Here is a 20,274-nt window from a genome sequence, read left to right on the forward strand (position 1 = left end):
GGGGGCCCCGTGCGAACCCGGGGGGGGGGTGGGTTGGCAAGCCAACCCTAAACCAAAAGGAAAGGCGGGATATATTGATAACTACATAAATAAACTTTGGTCCGTGGAGGGGTAGGGTAAGCAATCAAGCAAAAAGAGAACAACGGCAACAGAAATCAAAACCAAGAAATGAAATCCATTGAGACATCTAATGTCCTGTTTGTCCTTCTTCAAGGAAATAGGTTGGCTAGAGGTAGAGAGATTTAATTTTAAAGAGATAGGGGGATTTCACTTATTATATGATAATGTTTTTTGTAAAAAAACTAAAGCTGAACTCACTTTCAACCCTCCAGGGCCCTATGTTGGTATGGAGGAAATGGAAAAGCCAGGGATTTCTCCACTGACCGCTTCCCCCCCCCCTCCAAAATTTGTTCCAGCAAAAAATTATGGTTCCAAGTGCAGAGATTCTGTTCTTAATCAAATGAGACTAATGGACGCAAATACTACACTCTTAAATAACAGTGGTCAGCTTGGGATTGAAGGAAGGATTCCTGAAGGGACTTGCAGAATGATCCTGGGACACATCCATGTCAAGGGACAGATGGGAGGTATTAGATGCCTGGTCTCTGACATTTCAGTCTCAGATCCCATCCTTTAGGGAGACGGATATATACACTTTTGTAAATCAAGATGAGCCAGCAACAACCTTGTTGTTCTTTTACTGATATTCTGCCTTAATTCTACCTGCTTAAAGACTCTTCCCAAATACCTGTACTTTCTAACATATATGTGTCATTAATATAACTTTTTACACCTTTAACCTCTGGGTTTATTGGGACTGGACCCTTGGAAAATCTCCTGTGCTCAGGCTGCTTGGGGACATTCTCCGGAGAGAGTCAGTGCTGAAAGGACAGTGTCCACAAGAGAAAAGGAAGGGAGAAAAGGCAAGGTTAAGTCGTTTTTCACTCCCATGCAAGAGCTTCCCTAGAAAATGGGAAATGAGCTTTTGTTGTGTTTTGAAAAAGAGCCTTTGGCCCTTGGCCAACTGGTGGACAGAGAGTGAAAGGGAAGCCGACAGCAGAAGGGCCTTCAGCCTTGAATTCCACCCTGGGGAAGTGAACCGTGACTGAATAATATTGCACATAAATGAATAATGATAACGATATCTCTTGATATTCCTGGAATGATGCCCTTTGTGGAGAAATGTGTTCCGACTTGGAAGTCTGGGCTGTACAAAACCCTTCACATTCAGTTCTAGAAAGTTTTTATCTCTCCTAGCAGAGGACGGGCGGGAGGGGAGAAGTCGACTACTCTCAAGCCTGGCCCAACTACTGGCCATCCAGGCGTTACAAATGCTAATAGCCTTCCTGGCTGGAGACAAAGGAATGGTCAGCTCACACCTCTGGCTGGAAGTTGATACCTACAAGGGACACAGAGACTTGGGGTGTGTGTGTGTGAAGAGAGGCTAAAATGTATCCTTCTGGAGATTTCGGGAAAAGATTCTTGGACTCAGAAACAATCAAGTTCCTTGGGGTGGAGGGAGAGCTGTCGCTAGATGATTCCATCTAGGGAGAATGAGCTCTCACTAGGGTTGCCAGGTCCAATTTTGTCCCCAGCAGGGGACTTTGGGGGGGGGTCCTGGAGGGGGTGGGGCATCCCCAACGTGGTGATGTCACCTTGGGGGACATCCCGCTCCAAGCCCCGAAAAATCGCCGGCAGCCACCCCTCTCCCAAACCTCCTGCAAGATTTAAAGGGCTTGCCAACAAGGTGGAGGGTTTTTAAATCTTGCAAGAGGGGAGGGAGGGGGCTGCCGCTGCCTGAACAGGTGCATGGGGCCAGTACCCGCCAGCTGGAAGTGCTTAAAGGGACCCTTTAAGGGCTTCCAGCCGGTGGAGCCCCACACCTGATTTCCATGTGGCATTACCGCTTGGAGACCAGGTGTGCAGGGCCAGTCCACACCGGCTGGAAGTGCCTTAAAGGGGCCCTTTAAGTGCTTCCAGCCAGGAGGGCCCCGTGCACGTGCAGCCACCCCTCTCCCTCCCCTCTGCAAAATTTAAAGGGCTGAAAGCTGGTAAAGGTAAAGGTTCCCTTGCTTGAAAGCCAGTCGAGTCTGATTCTAGGGTTGCGGTGCTCATCTCCATTTCAGAGCCGAAGAGCCAGCGCTGTCCGAAGATGTTTCCGTGGTCATGTGGCCGGCATGACTAAACACCAAGATGCATGGAATGCTGTTACCTTCCCACCGAAGTGGTACCTATTTATCTACTTGCAATTTCTTGCTTTCGAACTGCTAGGTTGGCAGGAGCTGGAACTAGAGACGGGAGCTCACTCCATCATGCGGCACCCGGGTCTCGAACTGCTGAACTACCGACCTTCCACAGCCTGCTGTTCAGCATCTTAACCACTTGAGCCACCGCAGCTGCGAAAACTGGAGGACCCTTTAAACCTCTCAAAAGAGAAAGGAGGGTGAGTCATATAGGCCTCTGGCCGGGCTTCCTGTGGCAGCAGCGCCACTCCTGCTAGTACTCAGGAGCTGGCACTCGCCTTCCCTGCCAGCGCGCATCCCTACGGCGGGTGGCTAAGTCTCTGTGGAGCCGCTCCCTCCGCCGAACCACTCGCGGAAGTGAGTCAGGCGGGCTCCCCGGTTGCACCTGTACCTCATCAGCTGCTGCCGGGCCAAGTGTGGGGTTTCCAGTCTCAGGCGCTGGCGAGCTGTTAACTCCTGAGGAGTCAGAGGGGCCGGCTTCTGGCTCTGGCGATGCCGGCACCTCTGGCTGCAGTGCCAACTCAGGCGGGGACTCCGTGGCGTCGTTGCTGCCCATGACATGCAAGTGCACTAAGCTGTCCCTGTGGAAGCCATTCACTGGGTAGCAAGAGATGCAGGCCCTAAGCAGAGCCTCGTGGCAGTGGGGCAGAAAGAGAAGCTGGGGGCCCTGGCCCTCTCAGTGGGTAATTCTTAGTGGTACCGAAAGTGGTACCGAAAGAGGGAGAGAAAACCCTCTGAGGGTTGGGAAGACTGGGAGAGCAGCATGTTGCTGGGTAGAGACTTTGGTGCCCCTGGGTGGCTAGTTTGGTGTAGTGGTTAAGTGTGTGGACTCTAATCTGGGAGAACCAGGTTTGATTCCCCACTCCTCCACTTGCAGCTGCTGATGTGACCTTGGGTCAGTCACAAGCTCTGGAACAGCTGTCCTTGAAAAAGAGCAGTTTCTGTCAAGAGTTCTCTCAGCCCCACCTACCTCACAGGGTGTCTGTTGTGGGGAGGGGAAGGGAAAGGAGTTTGTAAGCCGCTCTGAAACTCCTTTGGGTAGTGAATGGCGGGGTATAAATCCAATCTCTTCTTCTTCTTCTTTTACCTCACAGGGTGTCTGTTGTGGGGAAGGGAAGGGAAAGGAGTTTGTAAGCCGCTCTGAGACTCCAAGTGAAGGGCGGGGTATAAATCCAATCTCCTCTTCTTCTTCTTTTACCTCACAGGGTGTCTGTTGTGGGGAGGGGAAGGGAAAGGAGTTCGTAAGCTGCTCTGAGACTCCAAGTGAAGGGCGGGGTATAAATCCAATCTCTTCTCTTCTTCTCTTCTTCTAGTTGCCTTGGAGACCCGGACAGAATGGTACCTGAGGGTCAGCGGAGCTACTCCATCACACCCAGTACATTTTGGGTTTCCTTCCTTGTACCCTCCCTGAGGTTAAAATCAACATCGTATTTTGAAGAAACATTTCCCTGAGTACACGCAAAAGAAGTCTATAAGGAAGCTTACAAAGTGAACCAGTTCTGAAATGAATCGATCCAGTAATGTTGCCACACACCCGGCAATCACTCCACACAATGAAGTAAGCAGCAACTTGAAGGACCTTAATAGATCCGCGTAATCACGGCCCCGTGAACCACGGACACAGAGAACTGATAAAATGGAAGTGCTTCTCAAGGATTATTATACATTTATCCTGGGCTCACCATTTTCTCCAAGAAGTGGATGAATGTAGAGTCCCCCAAGGAAAAAGATACGCAGGATGTTATCGTTTTTACTGTAATGCATCGAATATAAGAAATAAAACCATCCTTATGACTGGTGCCATGGCTGTGCCCCTTCCTGATTGCCTGGAAAGCACACAATTACGGCAATACTGACAACACAAACAGAGAGCGACAAAAAAGTAACCTTGCTGTTTGCTTTGCTAGTATCACACACTGAGAAAATGTCGACGCTTCCCCTCCCTCTCGGAGAGAACGCCACTGTTTCACCGGCTGTATGGCCAAGCAAGCAAATGTCGTCCATGCCACCCGTCAGACGACAAACGTCTTTCCCTCCTTGCATGTGGTGGTGAAGCCGGCCCGGAATATCTGCACATGCGGGGGCAAGGGGGGGGGGGCGACCGTTGCCAATTTCTGTGGCAGACTTTTAACTCCCCCCCCCCCGGAGTCCCCGTTGCCCAGGAGCAGATTTTCATGAGGCGTTTCAGGCTTCAGTGGAAGAGGGGAGGCAGGAAAGTCGCACTTCATAGGGATGGAAGCCCTTCTGCCCACAGAAATTTTTTAGGCGGGATCCAACGCAGCATGGGTTTAAATGCCTGCTAAAACCTACCCCTTTCTTCTGGCGTTCTCAAACTAATCTCTCTTCCCAGTTTTTTCACTCCATACTCCCCCCTCTCATACATCCAGTCCAGGGGTGGCCTCCCGATCGGTCTTCCCTTCCCCAGCCAGTGTTTCCCTCCCTGGGTAGCTTGAGGTGGGGGAGGTGTTCTCAAAGCCTCCCCCCTCCCCCGTGTTGGCTGGCTTGGAGAAGGCATTTGTCTCCTTAAATCCCTTCTCCAAGCTAAGCTCATAACCCTGCCGCAAGTTTTGTTAGTCTTTGAGGCGCTACTGAACTCTTCCTCTTTTCTACTGATCCGGTCCCTTAAATAGCTTGCAAGCTTGTGCCTTTGTTTTGCCTCGTGTACAGTGCCTTAATAGTTATTGTAGACAGTCCAGAAATAACAGCAGGAGGGGGGGGGCAACCCAGAGCAAATGCTGAAGAGACTATCTCAGCAAAAGCACAAAGCAATTCCACGTCTCCCTTGCATAATTCTGCATTTCCTTCTCCACTTGCACCAAACAAATGGAAGTTATTCATGCAATAACATGAAAGAAAGATTTGACTGGTCATATTCGTGACCCAGTTTTCAACGTCGTTTCAGTAACATAATGAACAGCAATAGTCTGTGCGTTGCCAGCTGCCCTGAGGAGACCTCCCTGAATATTCAGGCTTATGTCAACATTTAATCTGTGGTGAAAATCATGTTGATTGCTCTCCATTTTTATTTTTGGATCTAGGGAAATCCTCTGAGACGGCATCTAAGCGACAATTCCCCCCTGTATTTTAAATCGGGCCTGGGCCTGAACGCCATACTTCGCATGGATAACAAAATTAATTCTTCATTCACTTTTAGGGGCATGTAAAGAAACCCTGAGAGTTCTTCTTTGCTCCAAAGTACCCTAGTGAGGGGGCAATTTGCGCTGGAAACGGCACAAGAAGAAAGAGAATGCTTAACCCTTCCCTGCTAGTTGCTTTTCCCTGAAACTTCTTCCCACCATTATTTTTACCTCAACCCAGGGGCGGATCTACTGTGAAACTAATGAAGCTTAAGCTTCAGAGCTCCTAATCCTGGGCGGGCCCTAAAGCAACTTTAAAAAAAATGAGTAAATTTTTCAACAAAATTGATGGGGTTTTTAAAAAGTGTTTGTTGTTATAATAAGGCTACCTTCGTGACAGAATCAGAAGCCAATGGGTTGAAGTACTTAATACTCACCGTAGAATATGCTCTAATACTCATGTCATGTGGCCTTAAAATATCCCTGTACTTGTTGCTGGTTGAGAAGGGGACCCCATAACCATTCAAGCTTTAAAGTCCCAAAAATGTAGGTCCGCCGCTGCCTCAACCAGTGTGTCTAAGTTCAGATTTGTCTGAGCTACGGAGCCAGTTTGGTGTAGTGGTTAAGTGTGCAGCCTCTAATCTGGGAGAACTGGGTTTGATTCCCCACTCCTCCACTTGCAGCTGCTGGATGACCTTGGGCAAGCCATAGTTCTGTCAGAGCTGTTCTTGAAAGAGCCATTCTCGAAAGAGCTCTCTCAGTCCCACCTACCTCACAGGGTGTCTGTTGTGGGGAGAGGAAGGGAAAGGAGGTTGTAAGCTGCTCTGGGACTCTCTGAGTGAAGGGTGGGGTATAAATCCAATCTCCTCCACCTCCTCCACCTCCTCCTCCTTCACAGTAGAACACTAACTTGGTAAGGGAAGATTTAAATGTTCACTCCCCTCATCTCCTAAGGAGGTTTCGCACCATGGCTGTCCTGGCTCCCCCCCCCCTGCTCTTGACTCCCCCCCACTGCTAGTCAAGTATAAAGGAGGTCTGGTTTAAAATAAAACAACAACAACCAAAAAACCCTTTCCCCTCAGGAAACTCTCAGGCAGTGTTCCCTCTAAGCTGAGTCAGTGTGTGCTAGCTCACAGTTTTTTAGCCTCCGGCTCACACATTTTTGTCTTAGCTCAGGAAGGATGGCTCCAGGGCAAGCTCATTTATGCAGCAGCTCGCTCACAACTTTAATGCCAGTAGCTCACAAAGTAGAATTTTTTGCTCACAAGACTCCGCAGCTTAGAGGGAGCATTGCTCTCAGGTAGGTGTGCCACCACCAGAGGAAGATACCAGAGGCTGGTCCCTATTCTGACTCCCACCCCTCTTCTTCTGGCCACCTCTGGCTGGCCAGTGAAGCAGTGAAGCACATGTGCACACATCTCTGGGTGTGGGAACAAAAAGGATTTAGCCACAACTTGTCCTCCTTCCCTTCTCTCTGTCTGAACTGCCCCTTCAGGGCTGACTCTCTGGTAAGCACGTCAGAACTGCCTGGGTGCTTGTAAGTGAGATCCAAACCCAACAAACCCAGAGATTACTTTATTAATTACACATAAGTTCTAGAAAGCACAGACGTTTGGAAACAATCCTATAAGGAGGTAGAATTAAGGCAGAATACTAGTAAAAGAACATGAAAGGTAGTTGGCAATTCCTCCTGACTTTCAAACGCATAATTTTTTTAAGAAGAAGAAGAAGAAGAGGAGGAGGAGATTGGATTTATACCCCGCCCTTCACTTGGAGTCTCAGAGCGGCTTACAAACGCCTTTCCCTTCCCCTCCCCACAACAGACACCCTGTGAGGTGGGTGGGGCTGAGAGAACACTGACACAAACTGCTCTTTTTCAAGGACAGCTGTGGCAGAGCTTGTGACTGACCCAAGGTCACATCAGCAGCTGCAAGTGGAGGAGTGGGGAATCAAACCCGGTTCTCCCAGATTAGAGTCCGCACACTTAACCACTACACCAAACTGGCTCTAAGTCAGCATCTCTTTTGGTCACTCTCATGCTGAAATACCAAGCTGATGGAAAAACTATAACAGGCAAATGGATCTGTGGCCTTGAGTCAGGATCACAGTCTTGGCATGAAGGTGCAATAAATGAGGGTTGGAGCCAGTCAACTTTTCCACTGGTATAATGGGGATGAAGGTGTCCCTGCTGCCCACCGAAAAGACTATGACAGGGTTCCTGGGAGCAAAAAAATCCATGTGTAACTGTGTGTGCGTGTGTGTTTGTAATCAGGAGAGGAATTGGGTAAGGTTGAGGGGGAAAGTTGGTCGGATCTAACCCAATGTATTTCCTTTCTTCGCCCAAACTATTAATAATGTGAGGAGTCCTGGACTGTTGACAAACAGCAAAAGCCTTCCCTGTGCATTTTACCAGGGTTTCTTTTCTCAAGTGAAAGAAGGAAGTCCATTCCTGGCACCTCAGCTCACCTTCTTACAATTGCTGATGACTAGCAGGAAAGACAATGGAACAGTCAAGTCTTTCCCCTCATCCCCCCCCCCTTCCCCAGGCAAGAAATAGAGTTTGGAGGGCTTCTGGCTAAAACAACCCCAGAGACCAAGAATGGGCTGGAGGAAATGCTTCTTTGACCTGGTCAAGTGTATAGAGACAGAGAATCAATAAAACTTCCTTGGAAGAGGAAGTTGGTCTCTTTCATTCTCTAGATGCTGCTTTCCTGAGAGGACACACAGAGATACTCCTCTGAGCAGGAGGAGCACATTGACTATGTGGCTGGCTTGAAGGGCTTAAGGATGCTGTGAGGTAATGGCCACTTTGTAGAGACCTGTAACTAGCTAAGCTAAAAAGCCTGTCCTAGATTTTACCATCAACTAGGGCAGAGGATATGCATTTTCACCCACTTATGTTGCCTTCCTTGTTCAAATCTGGAGCTGTGCTAAAAATATGCTTGTGACCACTTTCTTTTTAATAAATACTTTAATCTTTTGATGTTGGGAGAGGTTCTCTGTACCACATAGACCTCCATTGCTTCAGACATGCAATTTTAAAAAGGGGCTCCAAGGGGGTTGGCATGTGGCTATTCCTCCAAGGGCATCCAAGGCATTAAACTGTCCTCATGATAGCCAGGAGCTGGGCCACAGGGGACACTGAGGCAAGACCTCTGAGCACAGAAGGGGAGCGGAGGGAACTGATCCTCTCAATGGGAAATCCTTATATTGATCAGATGGTGGTAGCAGCTACTCAAGAGTAAAAGAAAAGACCCTCCAGGGCATTGGGAACCCCTAGGAAGGCAGGGTGGAATGGGGCCTGCAAGCTGGAGCAGGCACATTCTGCCATAATCAAACACTCTCACAAAATTTACTTGTAGACAGGAAACAGTTTTACTAGGGCATGACCAAGCCGAAGTTACACACTAAGTGCCAACCCAATTAAAATCTTATGGCATGATCCTTTCCAACATGGACACTCACACTTTTCGGAGTGGGTGGGCACAAAAGTCTTCTTCCTTCCAGTGTTCCCTCTAAGCTGAGTTAGTGTGAGCTAGCTCAGTTTTTTAGCCTCCGGCTCACACCTTTTTGTCTTAGCTCAGGAAGGATGATTCCAGAGCAAACTAGGTTATTCAGTAGCCAATTCACCTGCTCACAACTTTAATGCCGGTAGCTCACAAAGTAGAATTTTTGCTCACAGGACTCCACAGCTTAGAGGGAACATTGCCTTCCTGTTCTCCAGTCAACTCATTACGGCTCATGAACTAGAGCAGGTGCATCATTATCTGCAACTGAAATCCGTCCCCCTCATCCCCAAAGTCTTTCCTAAATTTTAACCTTACTTCCCAAACGACTTTTATGAGTGAGTCACCTGGCTGGTTTGCTACAGAGAGGCATGCACCAAACACCTCTTGCAAAGAATGGCTGGCTTGCTGTGACGTACGCACAGTCATGGGCCGGCTAAGGATGGGATGAAGAGCTCCACTGAACCCAATGACGATTCTTCCTATGGCACCCGTACGGTATGCATTGAGACCTTAACTCTTGCAAAAAAACACAAACAAGAGAATAACAAACACACTGTAATAAAATACAAATATATTAAACAGGATCCAAAAGAGTCCAAGAAAACCAGCCCAAAGGGATTAGAACATTAGAAGTCAGACGGGATAAGTATACATACAAATGAGGCTTTCTTGGTAAGAACCATTGCTTTTCATTGTGTTTTGAAACATCGACGGGTGATAAAGACAGATATATAAACCTTGTAATTTTATGTAATTTTGCAGGAATGGCGGTCTTCTTTAATGACTCTGACTTATAACAGCGATTAATTAACTGACGCACTGTGATTAGGTAAGCAAGCCAAGGTTGTTTTATTATAAAACACATGTTTTTAACTACAGTGTGGCAATATCCGGAATCCTCATGTGACTTCTGCCTGATTTTTTTTTAACTTCTGCCTGATTTTTCGATTCCCATCTGACTTCTGACGTTCTAATCCCTTTGAACTCATTTTCTGGACTCTTTCAGATCCCATTTGCTTGGCCATCCTCTGTCTTACAGCTTTTGTTATGGTATTCTACAATTCTTGTATATGTGATTATGTTATGTTGCTTAATTCTTTATTGAATTATATGTTTTCATGACCTTTAAAGGTAAAGGTAAAGGTTTCCCGTGCTCGAAAGCCAGTCGAGTCCGACTCTAGGGTTGCGGTGCTCATCTCCGTTTCAAAGCCAAAGAGCCAGCGTTGTCCGAAGAAGTTTCCGTGGTCATGTGGCCGGCATGACTAAACACCAAGGCGCTCGGAACGCTGTTACCTTCCCACCGAAGTGGTACCTATTTATCTACTTGCAATTTCTTGCTTTCAAACTGCTAGGTTGGCAGGAGCTGGAACTAGAGATGGGAGCTCACTCCATCATGCAGCAACTCGGGTCTCGAACTGCTGAACTACCGACCTTCCACAGCCTGCAGTTCAGCGTCTTAACCACTTGAGCCACTGCAGCTCCATTCATGACCTTTACTTACTTATAAATTTCCTGTTTAATATATTTGCATTTTATTACAGTGTATTTGTTATTCTCTAAAAATTACATAACAGCAGACTAGGGTATAACTGTAACAGAATATATTGCATACAGTAGGTTTACAAGCATCACGACTTAAATACTTCATGTGAAAAAAAATCCAGCTACCTGAAATTCCAGGCCGTAGTTCTCCCTGCAGAATTCCCGCAGTTTAGGATACACATGTTCGCGTAATGCGCTTCTTTCCGCCACTGTATCTGCACGTGGAAAAAAACCCCACTGTTAACAGTATTTGTGACAACTATATATTTAAATAATAGTGTAGGCTTATGCAGGGGAGAACACTGATCTTAAAACCATGAGCACAAGCTTAGTGCGGCAATCAGAATTCTGTGCTCCAGGGAACAACTTGTCAAGCTGAAATGCCTGTTGTGACATTTAACAATATTCAGTTTAATACTCACTTCAGCAATTCAGCCCCGTTCTGAATAAGGCTCTTACGTTTTAGAGTCTGCGGCATCTCTAGGAGGAGAAGATAAGGCACGAAGGCTGGCTGCAGCCCAGAAGTAAAGGTTCCTATCGGAACATCACACGCAGGACTGATTTCCACATTGCATTTCTGTTAAGTGCACACCTGACTGTGTAAAGTGTGAATAAGCAGGAACAAATTTGTCTTTGCTAATTTGTGGAGCATGCACGCTTCAAACTGCTATAGGAACAGGCTCTTTTTACATTTGCTGGAATTAAAAAACAGTAAGAGCATTCAGATCGGCGAAGTTCAGTTTCCTACCTAGCCGCTCACCATGAGGGGTTAGGACAAGAGACAACGGAGTATGCTGTTTGATCGCCCTCTTACACGAGGTCATCAATAACTTCAGGCCTCCAGGATATATTGCCACGCCAAGCTCCAATGATATTTCTCCTATGTGCAACTGAACTCATATCCAAGTTTAGAGCTAGTAAGGTCAAGGTCAAGGTTCCCTTGCTTGAAACCCAGTCAAATCCGACTCTAGGGTTGCGGTGCTCATCTCCGTTTCAAAGCCAAAGAGCCAGCGCTGTCCGAAGATGTTTCCATGGTCATGTGGCCGGCATGAGTAAACACCAAGGCGCACGGAACGCTGTTACCTTCCCACTGTAGTGGTACCTATTTATCTACTTGCAATTTCTTGCTTTCAAACTGCTAGGTTGGCAGGAGCTGGAACTAGAGATGGGAGCTCACTCCGTCATGTGGCACACTCGGGTCTCGAACTGCTGAACTACCGACCTTCCACAGCCTGCAGTTCAGCGTCTTAACCACTTGAGCCACCGCGCTCCTTTTAGAGCTAGTACTTTGTGGTTAATAGCTGTGAACTCAATCAGTTCAATTAAGGGGCCTTGTAATTTTTTGGTGGGGATGTGGAATGGTATGTTATAGCCTGATCTCATCAGATCTTGGAAGCTCAGTAGGACTGGTACTTGGAGAGCACCAAGGAAGGCTCTGCAGGGGAAGGCAATGCCAAACCACCTCTGCTTCCCACTTGCCTTGAAAGCCCCTTGCTGTGATCGCCATAAGTTGTTTGTGACTTGATGGCACATACATACATATAAATCTTCAGCCGCCATATGCAACTCTTCATTTATAGTTCATAGATTCATAGAGTTGGAAGGGACCTCCAGGGTCATCTAGTCCAACCCCCTGCACAACGCACGAAATCCACAAATACCCCCCACACCCCCAGTGGCCACTGTTCCGCGCCCAGAAGATTACAAAAAACCTCCAGAATCTCCAGCCAAAGTGGCCTGGAGAAAAATTGCTTCCTGACCTCAAAGTGACAACCAGCAGTTCCATGAGCACGTAAGAAAGGGCCACAAGGACTAAGCACTGATGCAACCCTTCCTGCCCTCTCTTCTCGTGATCTGCCTAAGTTCACAGAATCCGCATTGCTGTCAGATGGCCATCTAGCCTCTGTCTGAAAACCTCCAAAGAAGGAGAGCCCACCACCTCCCGAGGAAGCCAGTTCCACTGAGGAACAGTTCTTACTGTCAGGAAGTTCTTCCTAATGTTTAGCTGAACAGGGCAACAGAAAACAACTCTGGGACAACAGAAAACTATTGGGTGTTGTAAATAAGAAGCGGGAGACTGACCAGTTATGAAGGTGCACAGAGAGTTTATATAGTTATAAAGGTGAATATATACAGAGATATTTACAGGCTATTGAACAGCATGCTGTACCTTAGTCTATGAGAACTAAGTCCCCATCCAGTTTACTAAGCTGATAGCTATTATGATAAACCCCAGCCAGTCTCTAACAAGGTGATGTAATCACTAGCTCTAACAAGCCCTGAAAGAGCAACACCTGCTAGAAAACACCTGGCTGTAATTACATGATTACTAGCATGACAGCTAGGTCTGACAAACAGATCAAACTGATCTATAGTAACTGCTTGCTACCTCTATCACTCTGACATATATCTCAATAAAAACAACTCTGTACCATTGTCTGTATGACAGCATCTTCAAGCACTTGAAGTTCTATTAGTTTGTGAATTATGACAGCCAGCATGCTGGAACGATGCTTCTCCACACCTTCCATGCTCCAAAGGCTGGCATCCTTGTGTGGGCCCAGATGCCACAAACCATTTGCAAAACCAAAAGCAGCTCTCTCAGGCAGTGTTCCCTCTAAGCTGAGCGAGAGTGAGCCAGCTCACAGTTTTTTAGCCTCCGGCTCACACATTTTTTGTCTTCGCTCAGGAAGGACGGGGGGCTCCAGAGCAAACTAATCTATGCAGCAGCCAAATCGCTCGCTCACCACTTTCATGCCAATAGCTCACAAAGTAGAATTTTGGCTCACAAGACCACATCTTAGAGGGAGCATTGCTCTCAGGACTCCATGCATTCAAAGAAACAGCCATCTGCAGCTGATTTGGTATTCCACAGAGGGCAGTCCTAAAGAGTACAAGAAACACGGGACTGCCACCACAAATGGAAACTCCGTGCCAAAGTCCCCTTTCCTCCTTTGTAATCTTTGCAACAACAACCTCCTGTTCCCTGACTTCATTACACTGAGAGTTTCCTCGCCTCCACCAGAGTTGTCGGCCACCAATGATGCGGAAATGAGGAAACCCAGGATGCACTGAGGTGTCACAGAGGGGTTTGTCTATGGCGAGCATGAACACAGCTGCTTACTCAAGCACAACGCTCCTCCCTCCGTATTTTCACCGAGGTACAAAAGCAGGCCCCTCTCCCGGATAGCCCGAGCCAGCCCGATCTCGTCAGATCTCTGAAGCTAAGCAGGGTCGGCCCTGGCTGGTATTCGGATGGGAGACGGTCCAGGGCTATTTCTGGGCAGGAACGCACAGGAACGGAGTTTCGGCTGGCTCCCAAGTTGGCCACACCCAGCAGGAACTCATTAGCATAACAGGCCACACCCAACAGCAGAAACTCATTAGGATTGGCTGCATTAGGGGTGTGTGGCCTAACATGCAAAGGAGTTCCTGCAACAAAAAAAGCCCTGGGTGTTGACAACAAACAAGGTAAACGAAATAAGAAGCAAAAGGTGGATGTGGCTGGATGACCACACTTCTGGTAACATGGGAATGTGGCCTAATATGCTAATGAGTGGTGCAATCAGGGGTGTGGCCTAATATGCTAATGAGTTTCTGCTGCTGGGTGTGGCCTCTTATGCTAATGAGTTCTGGCTGGACTTTTTCAACAAAAAAAAGCCCTGGAGACCGCCAAAGAACACCAGGCTCCTGACACAGAGGCAGGTAGTGGCAAACCACCTCTGAGCCTCCCTTGCCTTCGAAACCCTGCCAGGGGTCACCGTCAGTCAGCTGTGACTTGACGGCCCTTTCCACCACCACAAAAGCTGCCCTGAGCCTGCTCTGGCAGGGTAAAGGTAAAAGGTCAAGGTTCCCTTGCTCGAAAGCCAGTCGAATCCGACTCTGGGGTTGCGGTGCTCATCTCCATTTCAGAGCCGAAGAGCCAGCGCTGTCCGAAGACGTTTCCGTGGTCATGTGGCCAGCATGACTAAACACCGAGGTGCACGGAATGCTGTTACCTTCCCACCGAAGTGGTACCTATTTATCTACTTGCAATTTTTTGCTTTCGAACTGCTAGGTTGGCAGGAGCTGGAACTAGAGACGGGAGCTCACTCCGTCATGCGGCACACTCGGGTCTTGAACTGCTGAACTACCGACCTTCCACAGCCTGCAGTTCAGCGTCTTAACCACTTGAGCCACCGCAGCTCCTTTCTGGCAGGGTAGGGCAGGATATAAATTAGAATATAAATAAATATAAAAGGAGGCACCACACCAAACTGGAGATTGTTTACCACTCACAAACCAGGATTCTAATTAAACCAAAGGCTATTTGTCTGCCTGCCTGTCTGTTTGTTTATTTGAATTTATATTCTGCCCTCCCCGCAAGCAGGCTCAGGGCAGATTACAAAACAAAAGGAGGAGGAGGAGATTGGATGTATACCCTGCCCTTCACTACCTGAAGGAGTCTCAGAGTGGCTTACAATCTCCTTTCCCTTCCCCTCCCCACAACAGACACCCTGTGAGGTAGGTGGGGCTGAGAGAGCTCTGTCAGAAACTGCTCGTGAGAGCACAGCTCTGAAAGAACCTGTGACTGACCCAAGGTCACACCAGCAGCTGCATGTGGAGGAGTGGGGAATCAAACCTGGTTCTCCCAGATTAGAAGCCGCGCTCCTAACCACTACACCAAACTGTCTCTCTAAAACATACTGAATACAACATTGATAAAGAATTAAAACAGTTTAAAACCACACGGTTTAAGAACAGGACGCACTATCTGTTTACATGCAACGTTTCCAAGTTGGTGTCACTGGGGCTCTGAGCAATGCTCCCTCTAAGCTGTGGAGTCCTGTGAGCGAAAATTCTGCTTTCTGAGCTACTGGCATTAAAGTCGTGAGCAGGTGATTCGGCTGCTGCATAAATCAGTTTGCTCTGCAGCCCTCCTTCCTGAGCTGAGACAAAAATGTGTGAGCCGGAGGCTAAAAAAATGTGCGCTAGCTCACGCTGACTCATCTTAGAGGACACACTGGGGCTCTGAGGCTTTCTTGAGCTGGGCCACATAGCGGTGGTGAGCTTCAGCAGGGGAGGCCGGGTTCAGAGTCGCACTGTTGTGTGTCTCTGGCCAAACAGATCTGTCATGGTGAACCAGCTCTTGATTCAAGGTTTCTCAACCCCCCCAAAGTTTTTAACTGTGCTTCACGCAGCAGGGAGAGGGGAGGAGCGAAGGAGAACAAACTGTGTCTGTGATTGTCCCATGTGCCGTGACATCTGAGTGCAGCCACGGTGTAATGGCGTCAGCGCACTGGGAGAATTGTCCTAGATATTACTGAAGAAGAACAACTCAGGACGAAGCTGCTGTTTGGGGCAGCAGCCTGAATCTATTATAACCCTGCCCAGTCCGAGACAGTTACAAAGCCAAAGATGAAATTGGAATTGACAATACAACCTGGCCCATAGCTACAGCAGTGCAATTGGGAGCACCGCCCCCTTCCTTAAAGGGCCAGCCCCACAAGAATTTTTGAGAAGAAGTGGGGGATGGGGTGCACCCCTCCCTCCCTCCTGCAAGATTTAAAGGGCCCTCCAGCTGATCGGTGGGCCCTGTGCTCCCCGCCGATCAGCTGAAAGGCCCTTTAAATGTTGCAGGAGAAGAGGGAGGGGGTGGCCGGGCTTTGGGGCAGACTGGAGCCGACGTAAAAATAACAGCAGCCCCACCAGAAATTTTTTTTTGCCCCACAAGCTGCAAAATCCTAGCTACGGGCTTGCATATCACACAAAGTCAAGCCAGGCAGCACTGAGCAAACAAGATCGAGAGCCATCCTTGATTTAAACCTGCCAAAGGTCTTTGCAAGCAAAAAACGGTTCTCAGCAGGCTTCTACAGGGAATCAAAGGAGGTGCCAGGCAAATATGCCTGGGGACGGTATTCTAAAGTTCAGGCGCCACACCAAGGAGCTGTCCCTGAAAGCTAAGTGCTGAAGCTGGCGATAGCTGGAAGAGGACCTCAGCAAACGTTCATTACAAATAGGCAGATATCATGGAAGTCCAGGTTGCTTTAGCGACTCTGATCCAAGGAACATGCTTGAAACCAGTGGCACTCTTACCACACCAGCAAGATAGGAACATTACAGTGAGTACCAGCTAATAATCTGGCTGTCATGTTCTGTACCAGTTGCCGTCTCTGAAGTCTTTTTACAGACAGCTATAACAACTCATAGTAATGTAACTTGGAACCATCACAGAGACATGGATAACGGTGACAATGGTTTCTCAGAGGCCACAGCTAATACATCAGCTAAGTTGGTGTCACAAAGACATTGGGATTTCCTTGAGAGTTTCTGAAGACTGTAAAAAAACCCAACCCAATCCCCTTTCCCCAGGGACCTGGGGAAATTTGGTAGTGGCCATTTCTCTGATTTTATTCTGGTTATACTGTGCTCAGTACTGGCTATGGCTACTGCCTGGCTCTGTTTTATTGATATTTGACTTGCCCGTTACTTTCTTTGCTCTTCAGCATTTAATTGTATCGATATACTGTTGTGTTGCTCTCACTTGGATGGCCCAGGACAGCCCGATCTCATCAGATCTCAGAAACTAAGCGGGGTCAGCCCTGGTTAGTACTTAGATGGGAAACCTTCAAGGAAGTCCAGGATTGCTCCGCAGAGGCGGGCAATGGCACACCACCTCTGAACATCTCTTGCCTTGAAAACCCTACAGGCAGTGTTCCCTCTAAGCTGAGTTAGTGTGAGCTAGCTCACAGTTTTTTAGCCTCCGGCTCACAGTTTTTTGTCTTAGCTCAGGAAGGATGGGGCTCCAGAGCAAACTGAGTCATGCAGCAGCCAAATCACTCGCTCATGACTTTAATGCCAGGAGCTCACCAAGTACAATTTTTGCTCACAGGACTCCACAGCTTAGAGGGAGCCTTGCCTACAGGGTCTCCATAAATCAGCTGTGACTCGACGGCACTTTTCACCACCACTGTTGTATTAAAACTATTCTAATGTAAACTGCCCCGAGAGTATTTCTGAAAGGTGGTATATACACTTTAAGAATAGAAGAGCTTTTGAACAACATCCGTCATCCATGAGCTAAGTTCAACAAACATCCCCCCAGGCTGGGAGTCGTATCCTTAAAAGAGAGCAAACTCCCACATCCGAAGCTGTTTCCATGGTCACCTCTTCCATGGCCACCTGTTACCTGTTACCATGTACCAACTTTTAAAGAAGAGATTGGATTTATATCCCACCCTTCACTACCCAAGGGAGTCTCAGAGCGGCTTACAAACTCCTTTCCCTTCCCCTCCCCACAACAGACACCCTGTGAGGTGGGCGGGGCTGAGAGAGCTCTTGACAGGAACTGCTCTTTTTTCAAGAACAGCTCTTGTCAGAACTACGGCTTGCCCAAGGTCATCCAGCCAGGTGCAAGTGGAGGAGTGGGGAATCAAACCCGGTCCTCCCAGATTAGAGTCCGCACACTTAACCACTACACCAAACTGGCTCTCAGGCCATTGGCCTGATCCAACAGGCTTCTCTTATGACAGCGAGTGAACACATTTAAGAATTCCTGCCTGTCCCCATTCACTCCTCACAGTTGCTGCAGCTTCTGCGCCTGGAAATGGAATGACACATCATTAAGATGGAAATGTCGACTTAGGCTGGATGACAGATAACCCAGTTTTATTATGTAAAACTCTAAACTGCCTTTAAATGGTAGCAAATGTATGGGATTAGCCTACCGTAAAAAAAAAGGCAATGTCAGAGGTTAAATTTTTATACTTCTGCAGAGAAAAAGTTTAACGTCAGTGTTATTTTCTTGCTGCCAAAATAGAAATGGACCAAAAGCTATTTTTAAGTCATGTTAATGAAACTCAGAGACATAGAAATTTGTCTGTGGAAATGAGGAACTGAGCTATGAGTCTCTGGGGTTTTGAGGACTTTGTACAGATAATGGCTTGGATCTACCAGAGGGTTTCTGTAGACAGAAAGTCTTCCTATCTATGGCACATGACTTCCCTGTCTTCCCTCTCTCACTTCAGTCCAAAAAGCTGCTTGCAATGTTGCTTGGGAGGGGCGGTGAACCCACAGTAACAGTCCGCCATTGAAGAAAAGAATCCCTCAGCATCACCTCCCTTTACATGTGTGGAATTTCTCTGGTGGATCTCAGCCAATACCTTTTCAGAAACATAATGTACATGGTCTCATCCCAGATTTCTGACCCGTACCTTACATTCTTCATTGACACAAAGGGAAACTGCAACCAAGAAACCTGAAGGAGATTGACACTGGGAAGGGCAGCAAAGAAGGAGCTAGAAAATATTTTTAAGTGTAGGCAGGGGTCATTTTCTGCAGGAACGCACAAGAGTGGAGCTCCGGCAGTAAAGAGCCCAGGGGGCGGGCACATGCAACAAGCCCCACCCCCTGCTCCCAGCAGCCCTCAGTCACAGTAAGAAGCAGCCAGGTAAGTTGAAGAGCCCACCTGGCCCCCCAGTCCAAAACAGTCCAGTAGTACCTTTAAGACCAAGTTTTATTCATGTACAAGCTCTCCCTCCTCTGTGAGGACAGATCTAACCCTAACCCCCCAATAGCTAGCAATCCAAAATAGTCCAGTAGAGCCTGAGCGGTGGGTGTGGCCTTCTGACACACTTCCGGTGACGTCAGGAGGTGTGATATATGCAAATGAGTTATGCTGATGAGTTATACTAATGAGCTCCTGCCCCTCTTTTTCTACGAAATAACCCCTGAGTGTAGCGATACATGTCGCTGGCAACCAAGATCGAGTTAATTCGTGCCATGGTATTCCCCATTGCTATGTATGCGTGGACAAGGAAGAAAGCTGACAGGAAGGAAGTTGATTCCTTTGAGATGTGATGTTGGAGGAGAGTTTCATGAATACCGTGGACCGCCCAAAAGACAAATAAGTGGGTTCTAGATCAAATCAAACCTGAACTCTCCCTAGGAGCTAAAATGAATAAACTCAACCTATCGTATTTTGGTCACATTATGAGAAGACAATCATGGGCCCCGGTCACACGGGTCGGATATCGCAGGGGGGAGGCGTGGCTGTTTGCCCCGGAGCGAACTACTGCGTGGCCGCTGGATCAAACGTCCTGCTGACGTCCCGTGGTTCGGGGGGAGGTGCCGATCATACGTCAATCCTGCGGCGCGGCAAAGAAGCGGTGCGGCAGGAGTTGTTTTTTTAAAAAAAAACCGAAGTGTGCGCATGCACTGTTGGGTGCTTGTGCGCATCCCGTGGAGACTTGGAAACCCCCCCTTTTCGCGACGGGACATGGGCGGGTGCCGGATGCCACGAGCTACCACCGGAAACATGATCAGACGCCTGCCCTTGCCCCGCATTTTCCGGAAACTAGTACCTTGGAGGTACTAGTTTTTTACGGCGCATCTTCGGCGGGAAGCCTCAGGTTAGCCACGGGAGCTCTATGCTTCCCAGATGTTGCAGTTTGATCGCGCCCGGAAAATCCGCCTATCTTCCGTCTCTGTAGCGTGGCTAATTCTCTGTGTGACCGCAGCCATGCTAGGGAAAGTTGAAGGTGGCAGGGAAAGACCCAACAGGAAATGGATTGACATTATCAAGGAAGCCAAGAGGGACCTCAGTTTGCAAGACCTGAGATTGGCTGCTAATGATGGGACATTTTGGTCAGGTCCTTCAAACTGAGGGCCGTGGCTCCCTTTCTTGAGTCAATCCATCTCATGTCGGGTCTTCCTCTTTTCCTGCTGCCTTCAACTTTTCTGCCATTTTTGTCTTTTCCATTGCCTCTTGTCTTCTCATAATGAGGTAAAGGTAAAGGTTCCCTTGCTTGAAAGCCAGTCGAATCTGACTCTAGGGTTGCGGTGCTCATCTCCGTTTCAAAGCCAAAGAGCCAGCGCTGTCCGAAGACGTTCCCGTGGTCATGTGGCCGGCATGACTAAACACCA

General features: G+C 48.0%; 1 protein-coding gene across 1 annotated transcript in view; it reads right to left on the bottom strand.

Moving 5' to 3' along the window:
* The window catches only part of NWD2 (NACHT and WD repeat domain containing 2), a 130,250-nt gene that overhangs the window by 40,999 nt on the left and 68,977 nt on the right, over window positions 1-20,274 (bottom strand). Inside the window, exon 4 of the mRNA XM_015418172.1 lies at window positions 10,498-10,586. Coding sequence (XP_015273658.1) covers window positions 10,498-10,586 — 89 coding nt within the window. The remainder of the gene's footprint in view (window positions 1-10,497; window positions 10,587-20,274) is intronic.

Source organism: Gekko japonicus, unplaced genomic scaffold (genome assembly GCF_001447785.1).
Source record: "Gekko japonicus isolate JY-2015 unplaced genomic scaffold, Gekko_japonicus_V1.1 scaffold55, whole genome shotgun sequence".
Classification (NCBI taxonomy): domain Eukaryota; kingdom Metazoa; phylum Chordata; class Lepidosauria; order Squamata; family Gekkonidae; genus Gekko; species Gekko japonicus.